This window comes from Nicotiana tabacum, unplaced genomic scaffold (assembly GCF_000715075.1).
Source record: "Nicotiana tabacum cultivar K326 unplaced genomic scaffold, ASM71507v2 Un00342, whole genome shotgun sequence".
Classification (NCBI taxonomy): Eukaryota; Viridiplantae; Streptophyta; class Magnoliopsida; order Solanales; family Solanaceae; genus Nicotiana; species Nicotiana tabacum.
Window position 1 is genome coordinate 39885 of NW_027438579.1, and position 23291 is coordinate 63175.

The following is a 23291-nucleotide window of genomic DNA, read 5'->3' on the forward strand; positions in this document are numbered from 1 at the left end:
ATGTCTGACTTTGATTAAATTTGAATAATGACGAATTTTGTGGTCCAAGACTTGCCCAAATTCAAACTCCAATATATGATGATTTACTCTCCATAACAGATAAACTTACTTGCGACTTCATGCTTCACGAAAAATCTCACCGAAATAAGAAAAAATTTAAAAGTAATGAGCAAAATATAAGGTAAAAGAAGTAAATAAATAAATAAATAAATAAACTTATTTAGTAATCGTTTTCCAAGTACTGAGAAGTACAATGCTTCATATATCGTAGCAAAAATTAAAATACAAAAGTGAAGAAGCTAAGTTCTAACTTATACAATGTGTGAATGAAGAAAAGAATGGTCAATTAAGTGAGGAGAGTTGATGAGTTAGTCTAATTTCTTAATATTGGATATTCAAATGATGGTGATCTTGATATTTATTTATAAATTACAAATATTGGATGTGGTTTAGAAGTGGGAAAAGCTACTGCCCTATATTTTAGGAGTCTATTGCAGTCGTGACATGTAGTAACCATTGTGATTTTACTTGGCTAATATATGGCATTGTTAATGGATTGGTGAGTCAATGATTAAGTGTCAGTGTCGTGCCTGCTCTACAATATTTGAAGAAATCTAGTCACTAATTTAGGCCATATGTTTGTCAATAATGCTAGCGTATCCGAAAAATAAACGCATACCCATGTCTAACATTTTTGGGGGAGTGGCCATAATTTTGCAACGCAGTGGACAATTCAATTCTTGCCAAGTAGTGGGGTTGTCCTTATTTCGCGCCGTTAGCAAAATGTCCTGCAGATGTGGACAATATCAAAAGTAAGGCCATTATGTCATAGTGCTAACATTAAGATTTAATGTAAATTAGGAAGGAGTATAAAGATGTTGCCTCTTTTTATATCGTCTATAAATATATGCATCCTCATCCACTTGCCAAAGTCATACCAATCTTTCGTATTTCTGTTTGAAAGAAAGATAACTCAATAAGGAAACTAAAGAATGTGTTCCATTAGTGCTAATGATTTAGACAAGCCTCATGCAGTTTGCATACCATATCCTGCCCAAACCCACATTAGCCCTATTTTAAAATTAGCCAAAATCCTCCACCACAAAGGCTTTCATATTACCTTTGCAAAAACTGAACACAATCATAGGCATCTTCTTAAGTCCAGAGGCCCCGATACGCTAAAGGGATTGCCATCCTTTCGTTTTGAGACCATTCCCGATGGCCTCCCGCCATGTGACCCTGATTCTACCCAAAATATTTCTTCTCTTAGTAAATCCACTACCACCTCAAACATGCCACCTGTCTCGTGCATCGTTTTTGATGGTGCTATGAGCTTCACTATGGATGCTTCTCATGATTTGGGAATCCCTGAAGTTCTCTTTTGGAATCCAAGTGCTTGTGGTTTATTAAGTTACATGCATTACCGTGATCTTGTTGAGAAAGGATACACTCCATTTAATGGTATACATTTTTTCCCTTTTAAAATGGCCTTGCCTATTAGTATCTTTGGGCCTTAACCTTGTTATTATTATCTTTAATTTGGTTCTTATCTTTGGTTTGTTAATCTACTTTTGGACTGCAGATGAAAGTTGCTTGACAAATGGGTACTTGGAAACGATTTTGGATTGGATACCAGGCATGGAAGGCATAAGTTTGAGGGATCTTCCACGTTTCATTAGTGTTACACCTGAGTTTCAATGATGACAATAATGTAAATCTAACTGTATCTATTTAATTGTAAGAAATTAGATGGGCAGTACTAAATCAAAGGAAGTCAATATGTTAAAGATATCAGAAAGGAAACAAAATCAAATGCAGCAAGGACAATGCTAAATCAAATGATGTCAAGGCCATAAAAAAGGAAACAAGATCAAGTGCAATGATAGTCCCTACTTCAAGGATTGATTTGGAATCAGGAGATTCTGAATATTGATCGATCAAGTCAAGCCATAAATCACTCCCCTGATTATGAATACGAAAAGGAAGGACGTAAGTGTCACGCCTCAAAATCGTGGAGCGCGACCGGCGCTCAACCAAGTGAACCCGACCGAGCAAGCCTGTTAGATTTCTTCTACCCAAACTCATTCATGAATAAAAAGAATACATTTTTCCTTAATTAAACAATAAAGTGGTCGTGTCTGCAGTTACCAATTTTTTACCATAAGTTTCACCATTTTTAAAGTCTCAAATGGACAAGTAATACAACCACAACATAGCATAGTTTGTCTTTTCCAGTACCAAAACACAACCCACACTATATCTACGGAGCCTCTATAGATAAAGAAGAGTACAATGATAATGCCGGCAACAAGGCTCCGGCTATACCTCAACCATAATACATAAAGATCAAAAGATACATGACCCCGGGATGAAGTAGGGCTCACCAAGTCAGCTGGGAAGAAGGTGTACTGCTATCTCTGAACAATGTCTCCTGCTGTGGAACCACCTGCATCCATTTAAAGATGCAGCACCCCCGGCAAAAGGGACGTTAGTACCGTCGAATAGTACTAGTATAAAAATTAAACACCAATTTAAGAATTTAAAAATACAAGATAATTATGATGAACCAGTGCGGCAATAGAATAATATAGATAGTTGTCTCAACCATAGCAAGCTTATTAAAAGCTATCAACAACATTTATAGGATTTAAGATGAGATACAATATAACCATCTTCACACAGAGCGGCCCCGCCGCCTTACCCGATGTATGCAGGTGGATGTATAACCATAGTACCAAGAACCTACACAAAGCGGCTATGCCGCCTCACCCCAATGTATGCGGGTGAAAATGCATCAACGAAACCAATACCAACACAAAGCGGCTATGCCGCCTCACCCCAATGTATGCGGGTGGTGGTACCACAACAATACCAAAACCATACACAAAGCGGTCGTACCGCCTCACCCCAATGTAATCGGGTGGAGGTGCAGTCCCACAATATCATAATCCCTACACAAAGCGGTCATGCCGCCTCACCCCAATATATATGCAGGTGGAGGTTTTATCATAATCACAATCTCTACACAACTTGGCATAATACCTTTCACATAAATCATGACTAGAAATTATAACATGTGGATACGTAATCCATAGTTTGGGACACATCCTCAATTTATAATGCAATATGATAAGAGCATTTGAAATACGAATTGAACATATATCTTCATCACAAAACTTATCAAAATACTCGATTTATAATCAACATCTCGGAACTTATAAGGATAATGGGAATTCCAATTCTTAAAGAAGAGTTTAGCCAACATACCTCACTTGAGCTTCCTTACACTCTAAATGTTTCGAAATTCTTAGCAACTTCAATCTATTTTAGAAATATAACAAATTGAACCAAAATTAGGAAGATGATCATGGTTCTAGCTCATTTGAGCATTTTATCAAACACAAGGTGTGCATAAGGTTTCAAGGTCCCTTTTATGGAGGATTCCATCATCCCACAACTCAATCTTTACCATGCTTAGTTAAACAATCTTCCTACACCCCTTGATATCACATGCATGTAAAATAATCAACTCTCATGCCCAAACATTATCTTGCTAATTACCCATGTTCAGATGATTTCGAAATTAGGGTTTAGGGTGTAGAATCTTACCTCTAGGATGAAGACCTAGTGAGCTTGCCTTCTTAATCTTCCAAAACTTGAGCAAGAATTGAAGAACAAATATTAGAGAACACCTTCTCACTCTAGGGCACCCTCTCTCACTCTAAAATGTCGGATAATAGCTCAAAAATGACCCAAAGAGTGTATTTAACGAAATAGAGCCGGATTTTAAAAACCCAAAAATAAAGCTCCGGAACAGGTTCTGCGGTCGCATATGCGACCGCATATCGGTCGCATAATTGGTTACAAAAAAGCCAAAAGAACTGCATGTGTATGCGGTCACTATACGGTCCGCATAACTGTTATGCGGTCGCATGCACCGCATAACAGTTATGCGGTCGCATAGTCGACCGCATAGCTGCTTCCAGAATAGCCCTCTCCTGCTCACTTCTGCGGCCGTTATGCGGCCCGCAGAGTGATTATACGGTCATATAATGGACTGCATAAATGCACTTTTCCGGCAAAAAATTTCCTTTACTTTCCTGTGCATTGTTCAACCCAAAAAGTCCGAGCCGCGGCGAGCAATTTCTATAATCCTCAAACACGTAAGCCTAGTCTGGCACCATGAAACATTATTTTCTTTGCAAATTTTACCAGGCCTTATACTTAAGTACTTTGAAATTTTTCGGGGTGTTATAGTAAGTGAATCCAGCTGTAACGATACGACCGGTTATTTTGAGCATTTGCACTTCGCTCGGTAGTTTTCGGGCATGAGTAGCTCTGTAATATGCATTATGACTTATGTGAATCGTCGGTTTTGATTTTCAGGTTATTCAGAATCGAATTGGAAGAATGGATTTTTTTATTGAAGCTTTGAATTGGGGGGTTGATCAACTTTGACTTTTTGTGAATTTTAACCCGGAACGGAGTTTTGATGGTTCCGTTAGCTCCGTTGAATGATTTTGGGCTTAGGAGCGTGTCCGGATTGTGATTCGAAGGTCCGTAGTGGAATTTGGCTTGAAATGGCGAAAGTTAAGGTTTTAGAAAGTTTGACCGAGAGTGAACTTTTTGATATCGGGGTTGGATTCCGATTCCGGAAGTTGGAGCAAGTCCGTAATGTCAAATGTGACTTGTGTGCAAAATTTGAGGTCAATCAGACGTGATTTGATAAGTTTCGGCATCGGTTGTACAAGTTGAAGTTTCAAAGTTCAATAATTTCAAATTGAGGTGTGATTCATCGTTTCAATGTTGTTATGTGTGTTTTGAGGCCTCGAGTAGGTTCCGTGTTATGTTATGGGGCTTGTTGGTACATTTGGACGTGGTCCCGGGCGTATTTCGGATTGATTTCGTAGCATTTTGGAAATTTTAGCAAAGGTTCATTGTTGTTGGTTCTAGTGTGACCGCACCTGCGGCTGGTTTGTGCAGGTGCGGTGGTCGCATAAGTGACAGTGGGTCCACAAAAGCGGCGAGTGGAGCATAAGCGATGGTTGTTGGCGCACTTGCACGTCCACAAAAGTAAGGGGTTATCCGCAGGTGCGGAAGGACCAATCTCCATGGGCTTCGCAGATGCGAGGCATCATCCGCAGAAGCGGTGGTCGTAGATGCGACAATTTGACCGCAAATGCGGATTCGCTGGGCAGAATGTTATAAGTTCGAGGGTTGGTCATTTTTATCACATATTGAGCTATGGACTTCGGAATGGAGCGAGTTTTGGAGCAAATTTCATCATAAGGATTTAGGTAAGTGTTCTCTACTCGGTTTTGATTACATTTCATGAATCCATCTTCGTTTTTAGGAATTGTTTGATGAATTTAAAGAGGAAAATTGGGGGTTTTAGCTTAAAGTTTCATAATATGAATTCTTGAGTTTTGAACATCGAATTGGAGTCGAAATTGAGTGAAACAAGTATGGTTAGACTCATAATTGAATGGGTTGTCGGATTTTATGAGTTTTGTCGAGTTTCAAGACGTGGGCCCCAGTATGAATTTTGGCCGATTTTGGGCTTTTGATTATTCGACCTTTTTCGATTGTGATTGGTTCCTTTAGCATTGTTTGATGTATTTGAGTTGTTTTTAGTTAGTTTCGAGCCGTTGGGAGGTCGGAACACACGGGATGGCATTTTGGAGCATCACTTGGCTTGCTCGGTATTGGAATTGGCTTGTTCGAGGTAAGTAACTCTTCTAATCTTGGAGCTGAGGGTATGAAACCCCGAAATACATGTTATGTGATTTGTGTTGAGGTAACGCACATGCTAGGTGACGGACGTGTGGGCGTGCACCATGTGAATTTGGACTCCGTTGTTTCCATGACATTGTATAGTGGCCTTATTTTTGTTGATATCAGTGTTTTCACCATGTGATAAAGTAATTGAGCTGCCAATCATGCTAGATATCATGTTTAGGCTTTATGCCGATACTGTTGAGACCCATAGTGGTCGTTTCTTGCTGTCATCTCACTGATTTCATTGATATTTCGTACTCTGTCATATTCATGTATTCATATCATATCGCAGTCTCAGTTGTTATTTATTGATACATCATATCATTGTTGTCATGATAATTTCATGACGTTGTAAGCCCGTGAGTGAGACTGGAGAGATTTATGACTGAGTGAGGCCGAGAGCCTGATTATGAGTGACATTTATGGGATCGGGCTGCACGCCGCAGCATGCTATATTGATTTATGCCTGGATCTGGCTTATGATAGAGCTTGGGCTGTAGGAGTCCCTCCGGAGTCTGCACACACCCCCAGTGAGCGCGGTTGATTATATTGAGGGATGAATCTTCCCTGGACATAAATCTTGTCCGAAGCATTATATACCTGGAGATGGATCTTCTCCATGGGGCCGGATTGGCCTTCCTCGGTACTGAGTGACTGATGTTCTGTGATGTATGTATTCCAGGATGGATCTTCCCTAGGCCGTATGGGCCATATACAGTACCGAGTGGTTGAGCATGATGAGTGAAAAGTGTGAGACAGTGAGATTGAGTACTCTGAGAGTATGAGTACATGATTCATCTCTGAGATACATGGCATTAGCATGCACATATGACATATATACATAGAGACGCTTTTTTCCTCATTCTGTGCGGTATCATGTCATTTATGACTTTTACACACATTAATATGTGAGCATAGAGAGGTATTTCACACTTGCTATCTAGAAAGAAAATGAAACATCTTACTTATTTTTGGAAAGGATTTTTGGAAAAAATTACAGTTTTCAAATTATCTCATACTTTTCGACGATTTTGGTAAAGGATTTGGGTTTTCACTATTATTCTTGAAAAGCGGAACTATTTTTGGGAAATTATGATAAAGTTGAGCATTTTATTTCAAATTGCTTTCTTATTTATATGCCCTACGTTGTTATGAACTGCTATTGGTTATTGGTGTTGGACCCGACCTATATTCTAGCTCGTCACTGCTTTCAACCTAAGGTTAGGTTTGTTACTTACTCAGTACATGAGGTCGGTTGTACTGATACTACACTTCTGGACATTGCATGCAGATGTTGGATGTTGTTGTTATTGTGCTCGATGGTTGCCGAATTTGAAGATGTACCTGCGTTCCTATTGTAGCTGCCTCTTGTTCATGATAGTCTTAGATTTATAAAAACTTTGTTTATGTACTTTTCAAATAGAAGATGTATTTACTTCATATCACCTTTGTAAATTCTATTCTTAGAAGCTCACAATTTGTACTACCAGTTCTTGGGAAATGTATAAGACTAAGACTTTTCATTACTTAATTGCTTCATAAATTGTTATTGGAATTGGTTAGTGGTTAACTGGCTTACCTAGCGGGTTGGGTTAGGTGCGATCACGACTAGTCGAATTTTGGGTCGTGACCCCAGCCCATCTCTTGAGCAGGATTCGGAGGCACCCCTTAGGTCAAAACTCTTAGAATATTTTGTGCCTCAATCAAGGGTCAATATGAAACGGCTACTCAAGACTCTCGTAGAAGACGACTGGCAGACTCATGAATTCAACTACGCAACTTATCATTGTTTTCTATGTCTTCCTAGTTCTTAGCACAAATACTGTATTCCTAAGTTTACTAGTATCTCAAAAGATAGGAAGTGTTAGGAAGAAAAACAAAAGTTGTGTCAAGTTTATAAAACATTATTGCTGAAAATCATTGGTGGTGTCGACTAAGTCTCTTCTAAGTCGACTAAAATTTTAAATTAGCTGTAATTCATCCCCTCTTGTACTTTCAATTAAGACTACAAATCGAGATGAATACATGGTCAAATTTTTAATCCAAGAAACTGAGAGAAGCAAAATGGCTTCTGCTATTGTTCAATACATTTGAGAGATTAGAGAGAGAAGTTCTTGAATCACTTCAGAGCCTTCTTTTACCGGTTTATGCCATTGGGTCGTTGCACCTTCTTATGAAACATGTCGATGACAAGACCTTGGAGGACCTAAGATCAAATCTTTGGAAAGAAGAAAACAGGCCTCTAATGTGGCTTGATTCCAAGAAACTAAATTCTGTTGTTTATGTCAATTTTGGAAGCATCACTCTTATGACTCCGGGCCAACTTATTGAATTCGCATGGGGACTTGCCAATAGCTAGCTGGATTTTTTGTGGATACTTAGGCCTGATATTGTATCAGGCGAAAAAGTAGTTCTTCCACCTAAATTCCTGGAAGAAATTAAAGAAAGAGGGATGTTAGCAAGTTGGTGCCCACAAGAGCGGTTGGAGGTTTCTTCACTCACGGTGGATGGAATTCGACACTCGAAAGTATTGGCAGTGAAGTGCCAATTTTTGTTGTAGGCAATGGGGAATAGGAATGGAGATTGACAATAATATGAAGAGGGATGAAGTTGAAAGCCTTGTAAAAGAGTTAATGACAGGGGAAAAAGGCAAAGAGATGAAGAAAAAGGCATTGGAATGGAAGAAATTGGCTGAGGAAGCTGCTCAAAAACCAGAAGGATCATCTTATGTGAACATATACAAAATGGTCAACAAAATTGTCCTTTGCTCCAAACATTAGGCCATAGTACTAATCGATTGCTGTTTGATTTCATCTTCTTCCTTTGTTGAGATCCTATCAGATTTTCTAAGTACTTGTTTCCCTTCTTTCAATATAATGTATGATTAATAAAAGTTCTTACTTGCATTCTCAAAGTCTTTTGGTCTCCACAGGCTACTGTGCCTTGCAAAATTTCTCACCTATCCTGAAAATGCTAACTGACAAGAGTGGGTTGCTATAGTGGTGAGCACCTCCCATTTCTAACCAAGAAGTTATGAGTTCGAGTCACCCCAAGAGCAAAGTGTGGAGTTTTTGGAGGGAGAGAGCCGAGGGTCTATCGCAAACAACCTCTCTATCCCAGGGTAGGGAAAAGGTTTGCGTACACACTACTCTCCCCAGACCTCACTAGTGGGATTATACTGGGTTATTGTTGTTGTATCCTGAATATGCTAACTGAAAATATATATATAGAAGTACTCCCCCATACTTCTCATAAGAAGGAGAGAGAACAAGAGTATTCATAAACTTGATATCTGAGACAGTATGCACGGAACGGACTAATTATGTACCACGTCACCACAACTCTAAATCATGATTCTCACTTTTACTATTACTAACATGAATTTAACATCTACTTGCCGTATTTCTATTGAACTATTTGTCATCTTTTTTATCCATTTTTCATTGACAAGCAACTTACTGCATGTAGCCGTCATAAATAGCAACATCGTGCTTATTTTTATCAGTTTCACACTATGAGTCAGCACTTTGACTTCATTTGGGTGGTACACTACAAGATGCTTTAGTCATTAGCTGCAGAAAAAGTTTCTCACTTTCAAAAACTTCCAAATTTTGCTGAAACTATCAAGATAAGTAGGAGATAATGCCCATGGGATAGATCAGCAGTCCAAACCATCCAAATAACAAGTAATTTATTTTGAAAAGAAAAATGTGTGACTGTATGAGATGTTTCCTCCAATATCTTTTTATATGTGTGAGCCTTAACCAAACATACAGATCAAACTGATAGTAGAACAAAATTTTCCATTAGTGATTAGTGTTAGACCCGATTTCACTTATATTTTTATTTCTTATACAGGGATATCTTTCTTTTTATAAGTTTGATCTCTATGTTTATTCTTTTAGGTGACCAAGTAATTAGACCTTGATATTAAACACTCACGCATATAAATATATGTGTGTATTGCTCTCTGTAAGTCATTTACTTTATACATATTTGCTAATTTGTTACGTATTTGAAGAAAAACAATTAACTCTACCTTCCAACAAATTTGTCTAGTTGCATGAATCACCTCAGCAAGTGACATATGACTTGTGAGATGGGATAAACTAATCAGGACGTGAAAATAAAATATATTGTCGCATTCCATTTTCAAGCTTTCTTGTCCTTTTCCATCGGCTTCTGAATTCTTACATGTTGCATTCTCTTACGTACTCCTTCATAAATTATCTATAAGTTTCTGCATATTCTTCCTCTTGCTAAAATAATACATATCATTCGTTTCAGTTTGAGCGAATCGAGAGAAATAAAGAAAGAATGGCTTCACTAGTGCTGAACTTGATAAGCTTCATGCAGTTTGTATACCATATCCTTGCCAATGTCACATAAATCCCATGTTAAAGTTAGCCAAAATCCTGCATCACAAAGGCTTTCATATAACATTTGTCAACACCGAATACAACCATAGATGCCTTCTTAAGTCCCGAGGCCCCGATAGCCTCAAGAACTTCCATCTTTCTGCTTCGAGACCATTCCCGATGGCCTCCCATCATATAATGCTTAATAATACTTCCTCTGTTCCAACAGTCTTATGCATCATTTTGGATGGTGTCACAAGCTTCACACTCGCTGCTGCACAAGAATTGGGCACCCCTCAAGTTTTCTTCTGGATCTTCGCTGCTTGTGGTTCTTTAGGTTATATGCATTACTGCAACCTTCGTGAAAAAGGATACACTCCATTTAAAGGTACATATATATATATATATACGTGCTTTAATTTCCCATGTTTTAAAATGTTCAGCTTAAGTTTTTTTTCTTCCCCTCTTTTGAAGTATCGTTTTTGTTAAATCTTCTTCTTCTTCTTCTTGAGAATTCTAGATAAAAGTTACTTGACAAATACTTGGAGATGACTTTGGATTGGATATCAGTCCTGAAAGACATACGTTTGAGGGATCTTCCTAATTTCATAAGAACTACAAATCTAGAGAAGGAAGTTCTCTAATCGAAAAAAGAGAGATCGAAAATATGCTTCAGCTATTATTATCAATACATTTGAGTCATTAGAGAAGGAAGTTCTTGAATCACTTCAAACACTTCTTCCTCCGGTGTATGCAATTGGACCATTGCATTTGCTTGTGAAACGTGTTGACGACAAGAATTAGGAGGACTTAGGATCAAATCTTTGGAAAGAAGATGAAAAGTGTCTTGAATGGTTAGTGATAGGTTATAAGTACCTTTGTTTTAATTTTTGATGATCTAACAAACTTAATGTCAAGAACCAGATGAGGAACGTCATCCACATTGGTTTACATTCCCAAGTGCATGTAAACAACCAGACTTAAGCCGGAGATGTTCGTCAGTACATAAGAAGTTAAAGAATCAATAAGGGGAACAGATGGTCTTCAGTTCCCCTGGTGATTGTACCAAGTCAACTCTCCAACAGCTGGAAAGTGATTGACGGCACACGCAACAGTACAGCACAGTGAAGCAGCCACCTCCATTGGGAAGGACCTTATACCCAAGTTGCTTATATCATTCAAGTGATCTCATCAATATTATATTAACATTAAACCAATGACAAAACATTACATAGAGAATTTACTCAAGCACTCCAACAGTGATTAAGCCTCCAGTCAAAAATTCTCAAGTGCATCAAGAACAAAGAACAATACGGCTAAGGACCAGTTCCCATATCAAGTGATTATATGTCCTTAGTTGAATTGTAACTTTGTTAAAGTTCTCAATTGTAATTCCTATTTAGCTTGTTTAGAAGCATTGCGTAGGAAACTCTTTGTAAATCATAAACCCTTGTGTTTGTGTCTTGGCTAGAGTTAATCAAGTTGTAAAGTCTTTGTAATAGAGTTATTACAAAGTGGCTTGTAATAGAGTGTTACAAGTTAGTCATGGATTAAGAGGTTAATTCCTAGGTTACATAGGTTGTAATCTGAAAGTTGCTCAGTAGTGAAGTTGAAATCCTATAAGGGTAGGTCGTGGTTTTTAATCCCGTTGAGATGGAAATTTTCCACGTAAAATTCCTCCTGTCATTTACTTACTGCAGTGTGCGTGATTTCTGTGGGAACTTATAGAGAACCTAGTTCTCTATATAGTTTGGTGGGCCTTTAAATTCTATCAATTGGTATCAGAGCAGGTTCTTTCTATCATCCTAACACCTAGAAAGAACCATCATGGCTGCTCCACCAAACTTTGAAGAAGGTCAGTCTACCTACAGGCCACCAAGGTTCAATGGCCAGTACTATGGATGGTGGAAGACTAGGATGCATGACTTCATCATAGCTGAAGATTCAGAGCTATGTGATGTTATCTGTGATGGACCCTTTGTTCCCACCAAGAATCTTGGCGACCCAGCTGTATCCATTCCCAAGACGAGGAAGGAATTTAATGACGCTGAACGAAATGCCATAGAAAAGAACTTTCGTGCAAAGCAAATTCTTGTTTGTAGCATTGGTCTTGATGAATATAACAGGATATCGGCATGCCAATCAGCAAAAGAAATCTGGGAGGCTCTTCATACAGCTCACAAAGGAACAACACGGGTTAAGCAATCCAAGATCGACATGCTCATAATTGAATACGAGCTCTTCAGGATGAAAGATGATAAATCTATCCAAGAATTGCATACTCGCTTCACATCCATCATTAATGAGCTTCACTCTCTTGGTGAAACTATTCCAAGAAACAAGTTTGTCAAGAAAATCCTTAGTGTACTGCCCAGTTCTTGGGAAAGCAAAGTGAACGCCATTACAGAGGCGAAGGACTTGCAGACACTGACCATAGATGAACTTGTTGGCAATCTGAAAACATATGAAATGAAAAAGAAGGACAATGAAAGAAGAGAACCCAAAAGGGAGAAGAACCTGGTCCTCAAGAAAGACAGCAATGATTCAAGCGGTGAGGATGGTGATATGGCTTACTTGACAAGAAGATTCCAGAAGATGGTTCGCAGGAATGGAGGCATTCCAAAAAATTATGACCTCTATCATAAATGTGGCAAGCCAAGACACTTCATCAAGAAGTGCCCTATCCTAAAGCAAGATCAGTACAAAAACAACTTTGACAAAGCAGCCAAGAGGAACCCGGTTCCTGATAAACGCTTCAAGAGAAAGAATGTCGTTGTCAATATTGTAAAGCAAGCTCTTGCTGCATGGGGAGACTCCTCCAGCTAATCTGAAGAAGAAGATGATCATTGTGATAGTTTAATGATGGCAGTGGAAAGTGAAGCAACTGTGTACGACTCAATCTTTGCCTTGATGGCTCAGTCTGATGATGATGATGATGATGATGATGATGATGACGACGATGATAAGGTAAATTTTCTGGATGTTCAGAGAAATCTGAAATCTTATTCACCTAAAAAAACTCATGTCTTTGGAAAATGTGTTAATTGATGCTTATCACAATCTTATAAATGATAAAGATGCTTTAATTGCGGAGTTAGGAGAAGCAGAACAAATCAGAGATGAATTAGTAATCGTTGTTGTTGATTTAAAGGAAAAAATTGAGAATCTGAAGAAAGAGAAAGATGCCTTAGATGAAAAAATTGAAAATATAGAACATGAATGAGATGATATAATGGTCGTTATGGTAGACCTAAAAGAGACCATTGAGTGTGTCAAAAAAGAAAAAGAAACCTTAACTGAGAGGGTTTCTAACATTGAGCATGAGAGAGATGACCTATTAGTGGTGGTAGTGGACTTGAAGGAACAATTGGGGAACTTAAAATGGAGAGTAGGCCTGAAAATTCTCAAAAGGGAAATATCTCGACCCAAAATCCCACCACAGGCGTCGTGATGGCACCTAGTCTCTAAGACTAGGTAAGACGATTTCTATTACATTTTGAAGCCATCGAGGTATACAACCTCCCAAGACTAACAGCGGACTGAAAGTAATAGCGGAAATAATTACAGTATACAACCTCCCAAGACTGGTACTACTGAGTCACGAACTCTAACTGAATACATAGAATGATCACGAGGACTGAATATACAATACTGTTTGATTACAAGTTAACAGTACAATGAAATGAAAAGACTCCAAGGGACTGCGACGACCAAGCAGCTCTACCTTGAATTCTTACGATCCTGCTTTAACTCTGCTCAAGTCCGTTATCTTCAATACATGGTTCTGCACAAAAATGTGTAGAAGTGTAGTATGAGTACGCCACGGTCGGTACTCAGTAAGTATCAAGACTAACCTCAATGGAGTAGAGACGAGGTACAGTCAAGACACTCACTAGTCCAATAACTTGTACAATATAATATACAAAATAATAGGAAACAATAACAATAGGGCCACATGAAACAACCAGTGATATGCACAGCAGACAACAAGAATACCACTAATATCGCTCAACAATTAATATGTACAATTACACTCAATTAAATCAAGTCCTTCAAATAAATGTCTTTTACATATAATTCTTCCAGATAGCTCTCTTTCAAATATAATTTTCTCAAATAATTATTTTTCAAATATAATTCCTCAAATAAATATCTTTCAAATACAATTCTTTCATATAATACTTTCTAAGTAAAATCCTTCCAAATAAATATTTTGAATATAATTCTTTCAATAAATCTTTTCAAATATAATTTCCTCAAATAAATATCTTTCAAATACAATTCTTTTATATAATATTTTTAAGTAAGAATCCTTCCAAATAAATATTTTGAATATAATTCTTTCAATTAAAAAGTCACCATGTGACACCTCATTTCATATTTAGCCATAACCAAATTTTAAAGATATAACAAAATCAATTAATTTCACAACAAATAGCCCAAGGCTCCACACAATGTATATAACACCCAAAAACAATCAATAGAGATAGAAATTACTCAGCATAAAGCAAAACCTTCATTAATGCAAATTTAGATAATTATATTAACATTTATTCTTAAGCTCGCTTAAATTAATTATTTGCATAAGAAGATTCATATTGGAATTAATTTCCAATAAATATTAAACCAACAATACTCACGAAATTTCATAAATATTTCAAGTAACAATCACATCGAATTATCATATAAAAACAAATTAAACAATAAGGATTTAGGCATGGCAAACAGATAATTTAATAATTTTCCATAATTTCTCAATTTACTACGCAATAATGCCTAAGACTTTATTTCAATGAATTTTGCACGTATAAGCCCAAGTACGTACTCGTCAAGAGCATCCTAAGCATATATTCAAGCTGGACAAGGCATTGTATGGGCTAAAGCAGGCTCCCTGGGCTTGGTATGAAAGATTATCAAAGTTTCTTCTAGAAAATGGCTTTACAAGAGGGAAAATTGACAACACTCTTTTTCTGAAGAAATGAGGGAGGAACCTGCTCATTGTTCAGGTATATGTTGATGATATTATTTTTGGAGCCACAGCTGACTCTTTTTGTGAAGAGTTTGCAAAACTCATGGGGAGTGAGTTTGAGATGAGTATGATGGGAGAATTAAATTTCTTCCTGGGACTTCAAGTGAAGCAATCTCAAAAGGGAACACTGATAAGTCAGCAGAAGTACATCAATGAGCTGCTAAAAAGGTTTGACATGGAAACATTAAAAGTTATTGACACTCATATTGCCACAGCTACTCGTCCAGACATGAATGAACCTGGTTCTCCTGTAAATCAGACCGTGTATAGAGGGATTATAGGGTTACTCTTGTATCTCACTGCAAGCAGACCAGATATTGTGTTCAGCGTGGGCCTTTGTGCAAGGTTTCAATCCAATCCAAAGGAATCTCATCTGAAGGCTTCCAAGATAATATTGATATATCTCTAAGGAATGCAGGACCTGGTTCTTTTCTATCCCTCAGGTGACAGCTTTGATCTTATTGGGTATGTTGACGCTGATTATGTAGGATATCTGATGGACAGGAAAAGCACGTTTGGAATGGCACATTTCTTGAGTTCTTGCCTAATCTCATGGGGTACAAGGAAGAAAACTCGGTGGCACTTTCAACTGCAGAAGCGGAATATGTAGCATCTGCCTCCTGTTGTGCTCAATTGTTGTGGATCAAACAGCAGTTGAAAGGCTTTGGAATATTCTCTGATTGTGTGACCCTCTTGTGTGACAATGCAAGTGCACTCAATATGGACAAAAATCCAGTCCAACATAAGAGGACCAAGCACATTTATGTACATCATCACTTCCTCAGAGACAATGTTGAAAAAGGGCTCATCTGTATGAAGTTTTGCAGCACTGAAGATCAGATTGCAGACATCTTCACTAAACCTCTTAGCTAAAAGTGTTTTCTGGCAAAGTCTAACTCATTTCTATATCGTTACAGGTAGACACGCATGATGACTATAGAGCAGCTGATATAATGCATGCTGGTAAAAGGGATTAAGCTTACATTTGCAAGACCTGTCAGGTAACCTGGTTCTCCTAAAACAGGTTAGTAGCTTCTTTGTTTTCTCATACACAATTTAGAACGGATAAAAACAATGCCACATCATCATTGTGGCAGTCTCTTTACTTTGCGTCTTTTGAACCAAAACGTCTTACCTGTTACTGAACGACCCAACTCCCAAAATAAAACTGCCGCATTTTCTTAACAGGTCCTTTATCTCTCATAAATGCATCTATCAAGGTCAACTCCTCACATCAAACTTCAAACTCTTCACTTCCCATTCTCTCTTCTCAAACCACTAATCTCTCTAGTAAACTCCATCATGACTGAGAATCAAGAAAACTCTGGTGCTCTCAACAATACCCCCATCGAGTGCACACCAGCTGAAACTCCAATAATATACTCCTCAACAAATGCCACCACCAGTCCAAACCCTAGAGCGGAGTCTCCCCCACACTTAGTCTCCTCACCTACCCACTCAGGTTCTGGTTCTCATCGAAGTCGCAAAACCTCGACTCCAAAAATGTTTGTGGCTACCAGCTCTCCTCCATTCTCGCTGGTATGACATAGTGAACAGGGTGAACATGGTAACCTGGTCCAAGAGGGAAATCAGGAAACATCAAATCTCATTATGGAAGAGAACTCAAGTGCAAACCAAGAGGCTAGTCCTGACAATGCTGACTCAACCATGACAGGTCGTGAGTCTACAGGTAACACTCATTATTATGTTGAGATTTCCATGGAACCACAAGAAAAGAAGGCAATAGAAAATATGCTCTCCATAGCTGGTGAAGGGGTTTATGTTGAGGAAGGTGTAGAGGGGTCTGAGCCTCATGAGGAAGAGCCTCAGGCCATAATAGATGGGAGAGAGCTTGTGCCATTTGAAACTTCAGCACAAGATGATACTAATGTGGTCCCTAATGATGGACCTGATCCCTCCATGGAGGATCCAGTCCAGGGGTCATCTCTCCAGGTCAGTATTGATCCTGCTTCTTCTCCCCATTTCTATGATGAACCCCTGTTTATGGTGGTGCGTGAGATATGGTGTGATAGTGAAGAAGATTTAGAGGATTTGGTGATTGCTAGCTTTATCAGGGCTAGGAGTAAGCTAGTTGCAACTCCTGAGCCAACTCCTAAGCGACCCACTATAAGGTTTCAAAAGAAGGAAGCTCTTGAGTCTGCTCTTAAGAAAATCAATGGAGTCAAAGAAGGAGAAAGTTGGTGAAGGATGGCAAAGCAGTACTTGAAAAGGTTGTTCCTGTTGTCAATGTGGATAAGGAAGTAGAAGAGGAACCTAGTTCCTTGACTCACAAGCCCTCGAAGCAGAAACACTCTCTCTCCAAATCCAAAAAGAACATTTCTGTAAGTGTTGGGAGTCCAACCAAGAGTGTTGATGCTGTTTCCAATGAATAGTTTGTGGAAAAGACTGGTGAAAAGACAGTGAAAGAGAGTGGTGGAAAATCTGATGATGAAGTAGTGGAAGATTCTGGTGAACATATGCCTGAAAAATCAGTAGAGAAGGGAAAGTCTACTCTCAAGTCAGTGAAAAGAAAAATGGATGCTGATGAGGAACCTGGTTCCTCTAAGAAAGCAAATGTTGAAGAATCAGGAAGTTCTAGGAAAGGAAAGTTGAGAAAATCGAAGGTACTGTGGGGCCGCACTTTTGCCCCTGACATTGTGGAGCTTGTCGGGATGCGGAAGTTAGTGGAAATTTGTGATTTTCAACAATGGACTCATTTGTTTACAAATGATATTCCAAAAGTGTATGAGGAGGAAGTGCGGAGCTTCTATGCCGACTTCTTCAAAGTTGAAGATGATCACATCTGTGTGTTGGTGAATGGGGTTGACATAGTGATGGATTCTGCCTTGTTGGGGTCAATTATGGGTGTTCCTGCTGAAGGGTTGTCATCTGTTCAAGGCGCCTACTCTTCCTATTTCATAAATGCCATAGTTAAGGACAAGGCAATCCAACAGGGGGAACAAGTGCATAAGAAGGCACTCCTTCCAGTATATCAGTTGCTCTTTGAGATAGTTAACAAAGTATTGCTTCTCCGTGCTGAGAGGAGATCTATTACATCCAAAGCTGACCTAGTCCTTATGAAAGCCTTGGATGGCTTCACCACCATCAATCTGCCTGGGATAATGATTGAGCATATGCAAACAGTGGTAGACTATAAGGATTGGAAACCATGGGCTACCTTATGGGTTTCTTCTCACAAAGGTCTTCGAGTTCTTCAAGGTACCTCTGGGACATGTCAAAGTGGGCACTAAAAAGCAAACATTCTCCAAGACCACTCTTGATTAGTGTGAGCGTATTGACAAGGTCGGAGGAGTTGGAAGCACCTCTACTATCTCTCAACTGATACATGCTCAGAATAGTGCTACAGAGGAGATCCAGAAGTTAAAGGCAATGAATGCAATTCTTGAGAGTCAGCTATAAGAGGCACCTGGTTCCGGTAGTTCTCACAGCTTAGAGGTTACCCGCCTGACTAAAGAGAATGTTGAGCTCAGGAAACAAGTGGAGGACCTGAAATAAAGACTGCTCAATGAGCACATGTCCGCGAATGCTCGCATGGATCTTGTCCTTAAATCCCATGTCCCTTCCTCTAAGCCCTCTTCCTCCAGTGCCCCCTAAACAGTGTCACCTTCAGTGTCCAGTTTCCAGTGTCCGTCTCTTATGAATATCTGTGATGATGCCTTTTTTGTTATTGGTACATGTTTTTTTTTTTTGAATTGTGGATGGTAATATTGAATCTGACCATGTTTGTAAAGTCCATATTGTTTAATGGAAGCTTTTCCCCATTTGCCGTGTATGATATTGTTTCTTTGTCTCTGTTTTCTATCATGTTTGTGTGCACACAAGTGGCATGAGTTAACCACGCTAGACTTCTTTTTGCTACTTACTTAGTACTCTTCTTTTTATGATGCCAAAAAGGGGAAGATTTTTGCATAATTGAATAATGATGTGTGCACTCATTAAGGGGAAATATAGATTCAGGGGGAACTAAATGTGTGCACTGATTAAGGGGGAATACAGATTCAGGGGGAACTAAATGGGCGTCCTGTTTCTGGTTTTTGTAGCTCTTCGTAGGATTTTCATTATAAGTTTGTCATCATCAAAAAGGGGGAGATTGATAGGTTATAAGTACCTTTGTTTTAAGTTTTAATAATCTAACAAACTTAATATCATGAACCGGATGAGGAACCTGATCCACATTGGTCCACATTCCCAAGCATATGAAAACAACCAGACTTAAGCTGGAGATGTTCGTCAGTACCTCAGAAGTTAAAGAATCAACAAGGGGAATAGATGGTCTTCAATTCCCCTGGTGATTGTATCAAGTCAACTCTCCAATAGCTGAAAAGTGACTGACGGCACTCCGACAATGATTAAGCCTCCAGTAAAAAATTCTCAAGTGCATCAAGAACAAAGAACAACACTGCTATGGACCAGTTCCCATATCAAGTGATTGTATGTCCTTAGTTGAGTTGTAACTTTGTTAAAGTTCTCAATTGTAATTCCTACTTAGCTTGTTTAGAAGCATTGTGTAGGAAACCCTTTGTAAATCATAAACCCTTATGTTTGTGTCTTGGCTAGAGTTAGCCGAGTTGTAAAGTCTTTGTAATAGAGTTATTACAAAGTGGCTTGTAATAGAGTGTTACAAGTTAGCGAGGGATTAAGAGGTTTATTCCTAGGTTACATAGGTTGTAATCTGAAAGTTGCTCAATAGTAAAGTTGAAATCTTACAAGAGTAGGTCGTGATTTTTAATCCCGTTGAGCTGAGAATTTTCCACGTAAAATTCCTCCAGTCATTTACTTACTGTAGTGTGCGTGGTTTCTGTGGGAACTTATAGAGAACCTGATTCTCTATATAGTTTGGTAGACCCTTAAATTCTATCAGTTAGATTCCAAGAAACTGAATTCTGTTGTCTATGTCAATTTCGGAAGCATTGCTGTAATGATTTCGAACCAACTTATCAAATTTGCTTGGCCAGTGGCGAAGTCAGAAATTTCTCCAAGGATGTTCAAACTTAAAATTGTCGAAAAAATTTTTCCGACAAAGAGTGTTCAGTATATGTTATATACCTCTATAACCTAATATTATTCCTATATACGCAATGTAAGTTTTCAACGAAGGGTGATCAATTGACCACTCTTTAGGACATGTGCTTTCGCCCTTGTGCTTGGGTACTTGCCAATAGCCAGCTGAAATTTTTGTGGATCACTCTTTAAGATAATGTATTAGGAGAGGGTTGAAAATCATTTACATCCCCCAAGTTTGCTTTAAAAATCAAACTCATCCTCCAACTTTGAACAATTATCATTCTACTCCTCATATTAAAGATGACTTCTTAAAATGCCTATTCTACCCTCTACAATTTTTATCTCTTATTTTTATTCTTTAATATAATTATATTTTTTATTTTAATTTATATTATCAACTTACCTATAGGAAAATTTTAAAAACTTTTTCGTAACCAAAAAGAGTGAGAAGTAGTAGTCAAGCATATAAGTTAATGATGTTCAATAGTGAAATAAATGAGAAAAATAAAAAAAATACAATAAATAATTTACTTGTATAGGTAATTTTATTAATAGCAATCAAAATTTTATTTACAAAATTGAGAATAAAAGAGAGTAAAAATTCTATAAATTATACAATGCAGGTAATAAAAAAATAATGGGCGTAAAATAGAGGTAAATTTTATAATAAATTTTGCAAAAATTATCAATTTAAACTTTACATGAACTTTAGTTATAATTTAAAAAAATCTAGTAATAACAATCAAAACTCAAAAATTTATATACACCATAGATAATAATAAATAGTGGAACTGAAAATCACACGCACACACCAACATACATTATATGCATTTTAATATACATAATATTAAAATAATAATAATAATAATAATATTAAAAAAAACTAGCAATAAATTTAGTAATAAATTCATAATATAATTATTTTATTTATAATGCTAGTGAACTTAGATTAAATTATATAAATAAGATATAGTATTTTTAACTTATGAATAAATACATGCATTAAAAAATATCTAAATAATATAAAAAAGGTATTAAATATATGGAGAGTTGAAATTGTCAAGGGTAAAAAAGATATTGTGTAGGACGAAAGGATGAAAATGATAATTATTCAAAATTAGAGGATGTGTTTGATTTTTAGAGTAAACTTGGGGGATGTAAATTATTTTCACCGATCAGGAGAACAACCAATTCTTCCACCTGAATTGGAAGAAACTAAAGACAGAGTGTGCTAGCAAGTTGGTGTCCACAAGAACAAGTCCTTGTGGATATTCGTCTTGATTTTTTTATTTATAAATGTTGGATCCGGTTTAGAAGTGAGCAAAACTATTCCCCTAGATCATGTTAGTACTACCAGATTTTTGTTCGGGAATTATTACATACTTGTTCTATCAATAGATTTTGTGACACATCTAATAAAACAAACTATATGAAATGTCTCAGCGCCACTACAAAAGTTATCGTGTAATTAACAAATGAAGTCGAATTGCCGATGAGGAAGATTAGTATTCGCCGGAAATAAAAATCTATATTTATATATTATTAAAAAGAGAGGAAAGAGTCATCTCCTTAAGCCAAGTAGCGGCCTAGAAAAGGGTCACATGACATAATATTAAATATTGAATAATATAATTTAAAAAAATACCGAACAAGCCTATTATTCGATGCCTATATAAGTTTCATTAATTTAATAGAGATTTTATTCATTAAAATTCAGATAATATTAGTGAGAACAATAGGATAAATTTAAAATAAAAAATATTTCAAGAGTAATAAAATATATATCTTCTATTATATTATAAAAAGAAAGTAGTAGACAAAACTATTAAATAAAGTAATATGCTAATAAAAATTTCTATTAACAATGCAATAATATTAAATATTGGATAATATAATAAAGAAAAATACAGAACAAAAAAATTATTCAATGACTATACAACTCTATTTAGTTTAATAGAAATTTTATTCATTAAAATTCAGATAATATTATTGAGAACAATATGAATATATAATAAGGAAAAATACATAACAAAAACGTTATTCGATGACTATATAAGTCCCTTTAATTTAATAGAGATTTTATTCATTAAAATTCAGATAATATTATTGGCAACAACAGAATAAAATTTAAAATAAAAAATATTTCAAGATTAATAAAACATATATATCTTCTCTTATATTACAAAAAGAAAGCGATCAAACAAAAATATTAAATAAAATAATATGTTAATAAAAAGTTCTATTAACAATGTAAAAATACTAAACATTGGATAATAGAATAAAGAAAAATATAGAATAAAAAAGTTATTCAATGACTATATAAGTCCCTTTAATTTAATAGATATTTTATTATTGGTATATCATATTGACAAACAAAATGACAATTAAAATTTATTAAATCAATACGATCTAATATGTTCAAACAAATCCGGTCACAATTTAATTTAATTAATATTTTTTAATATTGAAGCACGGTAGAAAAATTATTCAATGACTATATAAGTCCCTTTAATCTAATAGAGATTTTATTATTGAGTATATCATATTGACAAATAAAACGACAATTGAAATTTATTAAAGCAATACGATCTAATATGTTCAAACAAGTTCGATCACAATTTAATTTAATTAATATTTTTTAATATTGATTGCCCATCGCGCTGGTACAACTACTAGTATATATTAATAAGACAAATAATATTTGGATATTCCTATGATAGAAGTTTATTTTGGAGCTCATCAACTCTTTAAATTCTTTCATCTTTCAGAGAGTTAATAATTTTAGAGAACAGACCAATGGCATTTTCAAACTCGATTCATCAAACTTTAATCTCTGCATGGTTCACACTCACTCAATCACAGAAGAAACATAAATGGAATACAAATGAAATAACAGGATTACAAGAAGGTATTGCTACCAATATTGGCAATCTAAGTTCTTCAACATTTATTTTGTTCTTCAATCATTTTACAACACTCAGGTGTGTGAGCACGTGATTTTTGCCCGACGAAAATACTCCTACAAAATCCAGAAAAATAGATTTTTATAATTATTTTTTAGTTTTTATAGAATTTTTAGGAATTTCCTGTTAATTAATTGT

General features: G+C 36.7%; 2 protein-coding genes across 5 annotated transcripts; both read left to right on the forward strand.

Moving 5' to 3' along the window:
• Positions 1-959: 959 nt before the first annotated feature.
• On the forward strand, positions 960-9005 carry LOC107818339 (7-deoxyloganetin glucosyltransferase). Its single transcript, XM_075248914.1, is given in 6 exon segments — positions 960-1461; positions 1583-1680; positions 7783-7859; positions 7861-8255; positions 8258-8323; positions 8326-9005. Coding segments are annotated over 6 exon segments (1338 nt in total). The 5' UTR covers positions 960-992; the 3' UTR covers positions 8559-9005.
• Positions 9006-9871: 866 nt separating this feature from the next.
• LOC107771443 (uncharacterized) lies at positions 9872-20370 on the forward strand. 4 transcript variants are annotated; one of them, XR_012707212.1, is made up of 2 exons: positions 9872-10524; positions 10649-11950. XR_012707212.1 is itself a non-coding variant. In XM_075248913.1 (2 exons), exon 2 carries the CDS (start codon positions 17643-17645, stop codon positions 18414-18416), a length of 774 nt encoding a protein of 257 aa, XP_075105014.1. In that variant the 5' UTR covers positions 9897-10524; positions 16083-17642; the 3' UTR covers positions 18417-20370. The 4 variants fall into 4 exon arrangements, 1 of the variants encoding a protein (XP_075105014.1); XR_012707213.1 differs by having other exon boundaries at positions 11055-11950; XR_012707214.1 differs by having other exon boundaries at positions 11061-11950.
• Positions 20371-23291: the final 2921 nt, after the last annotated feature.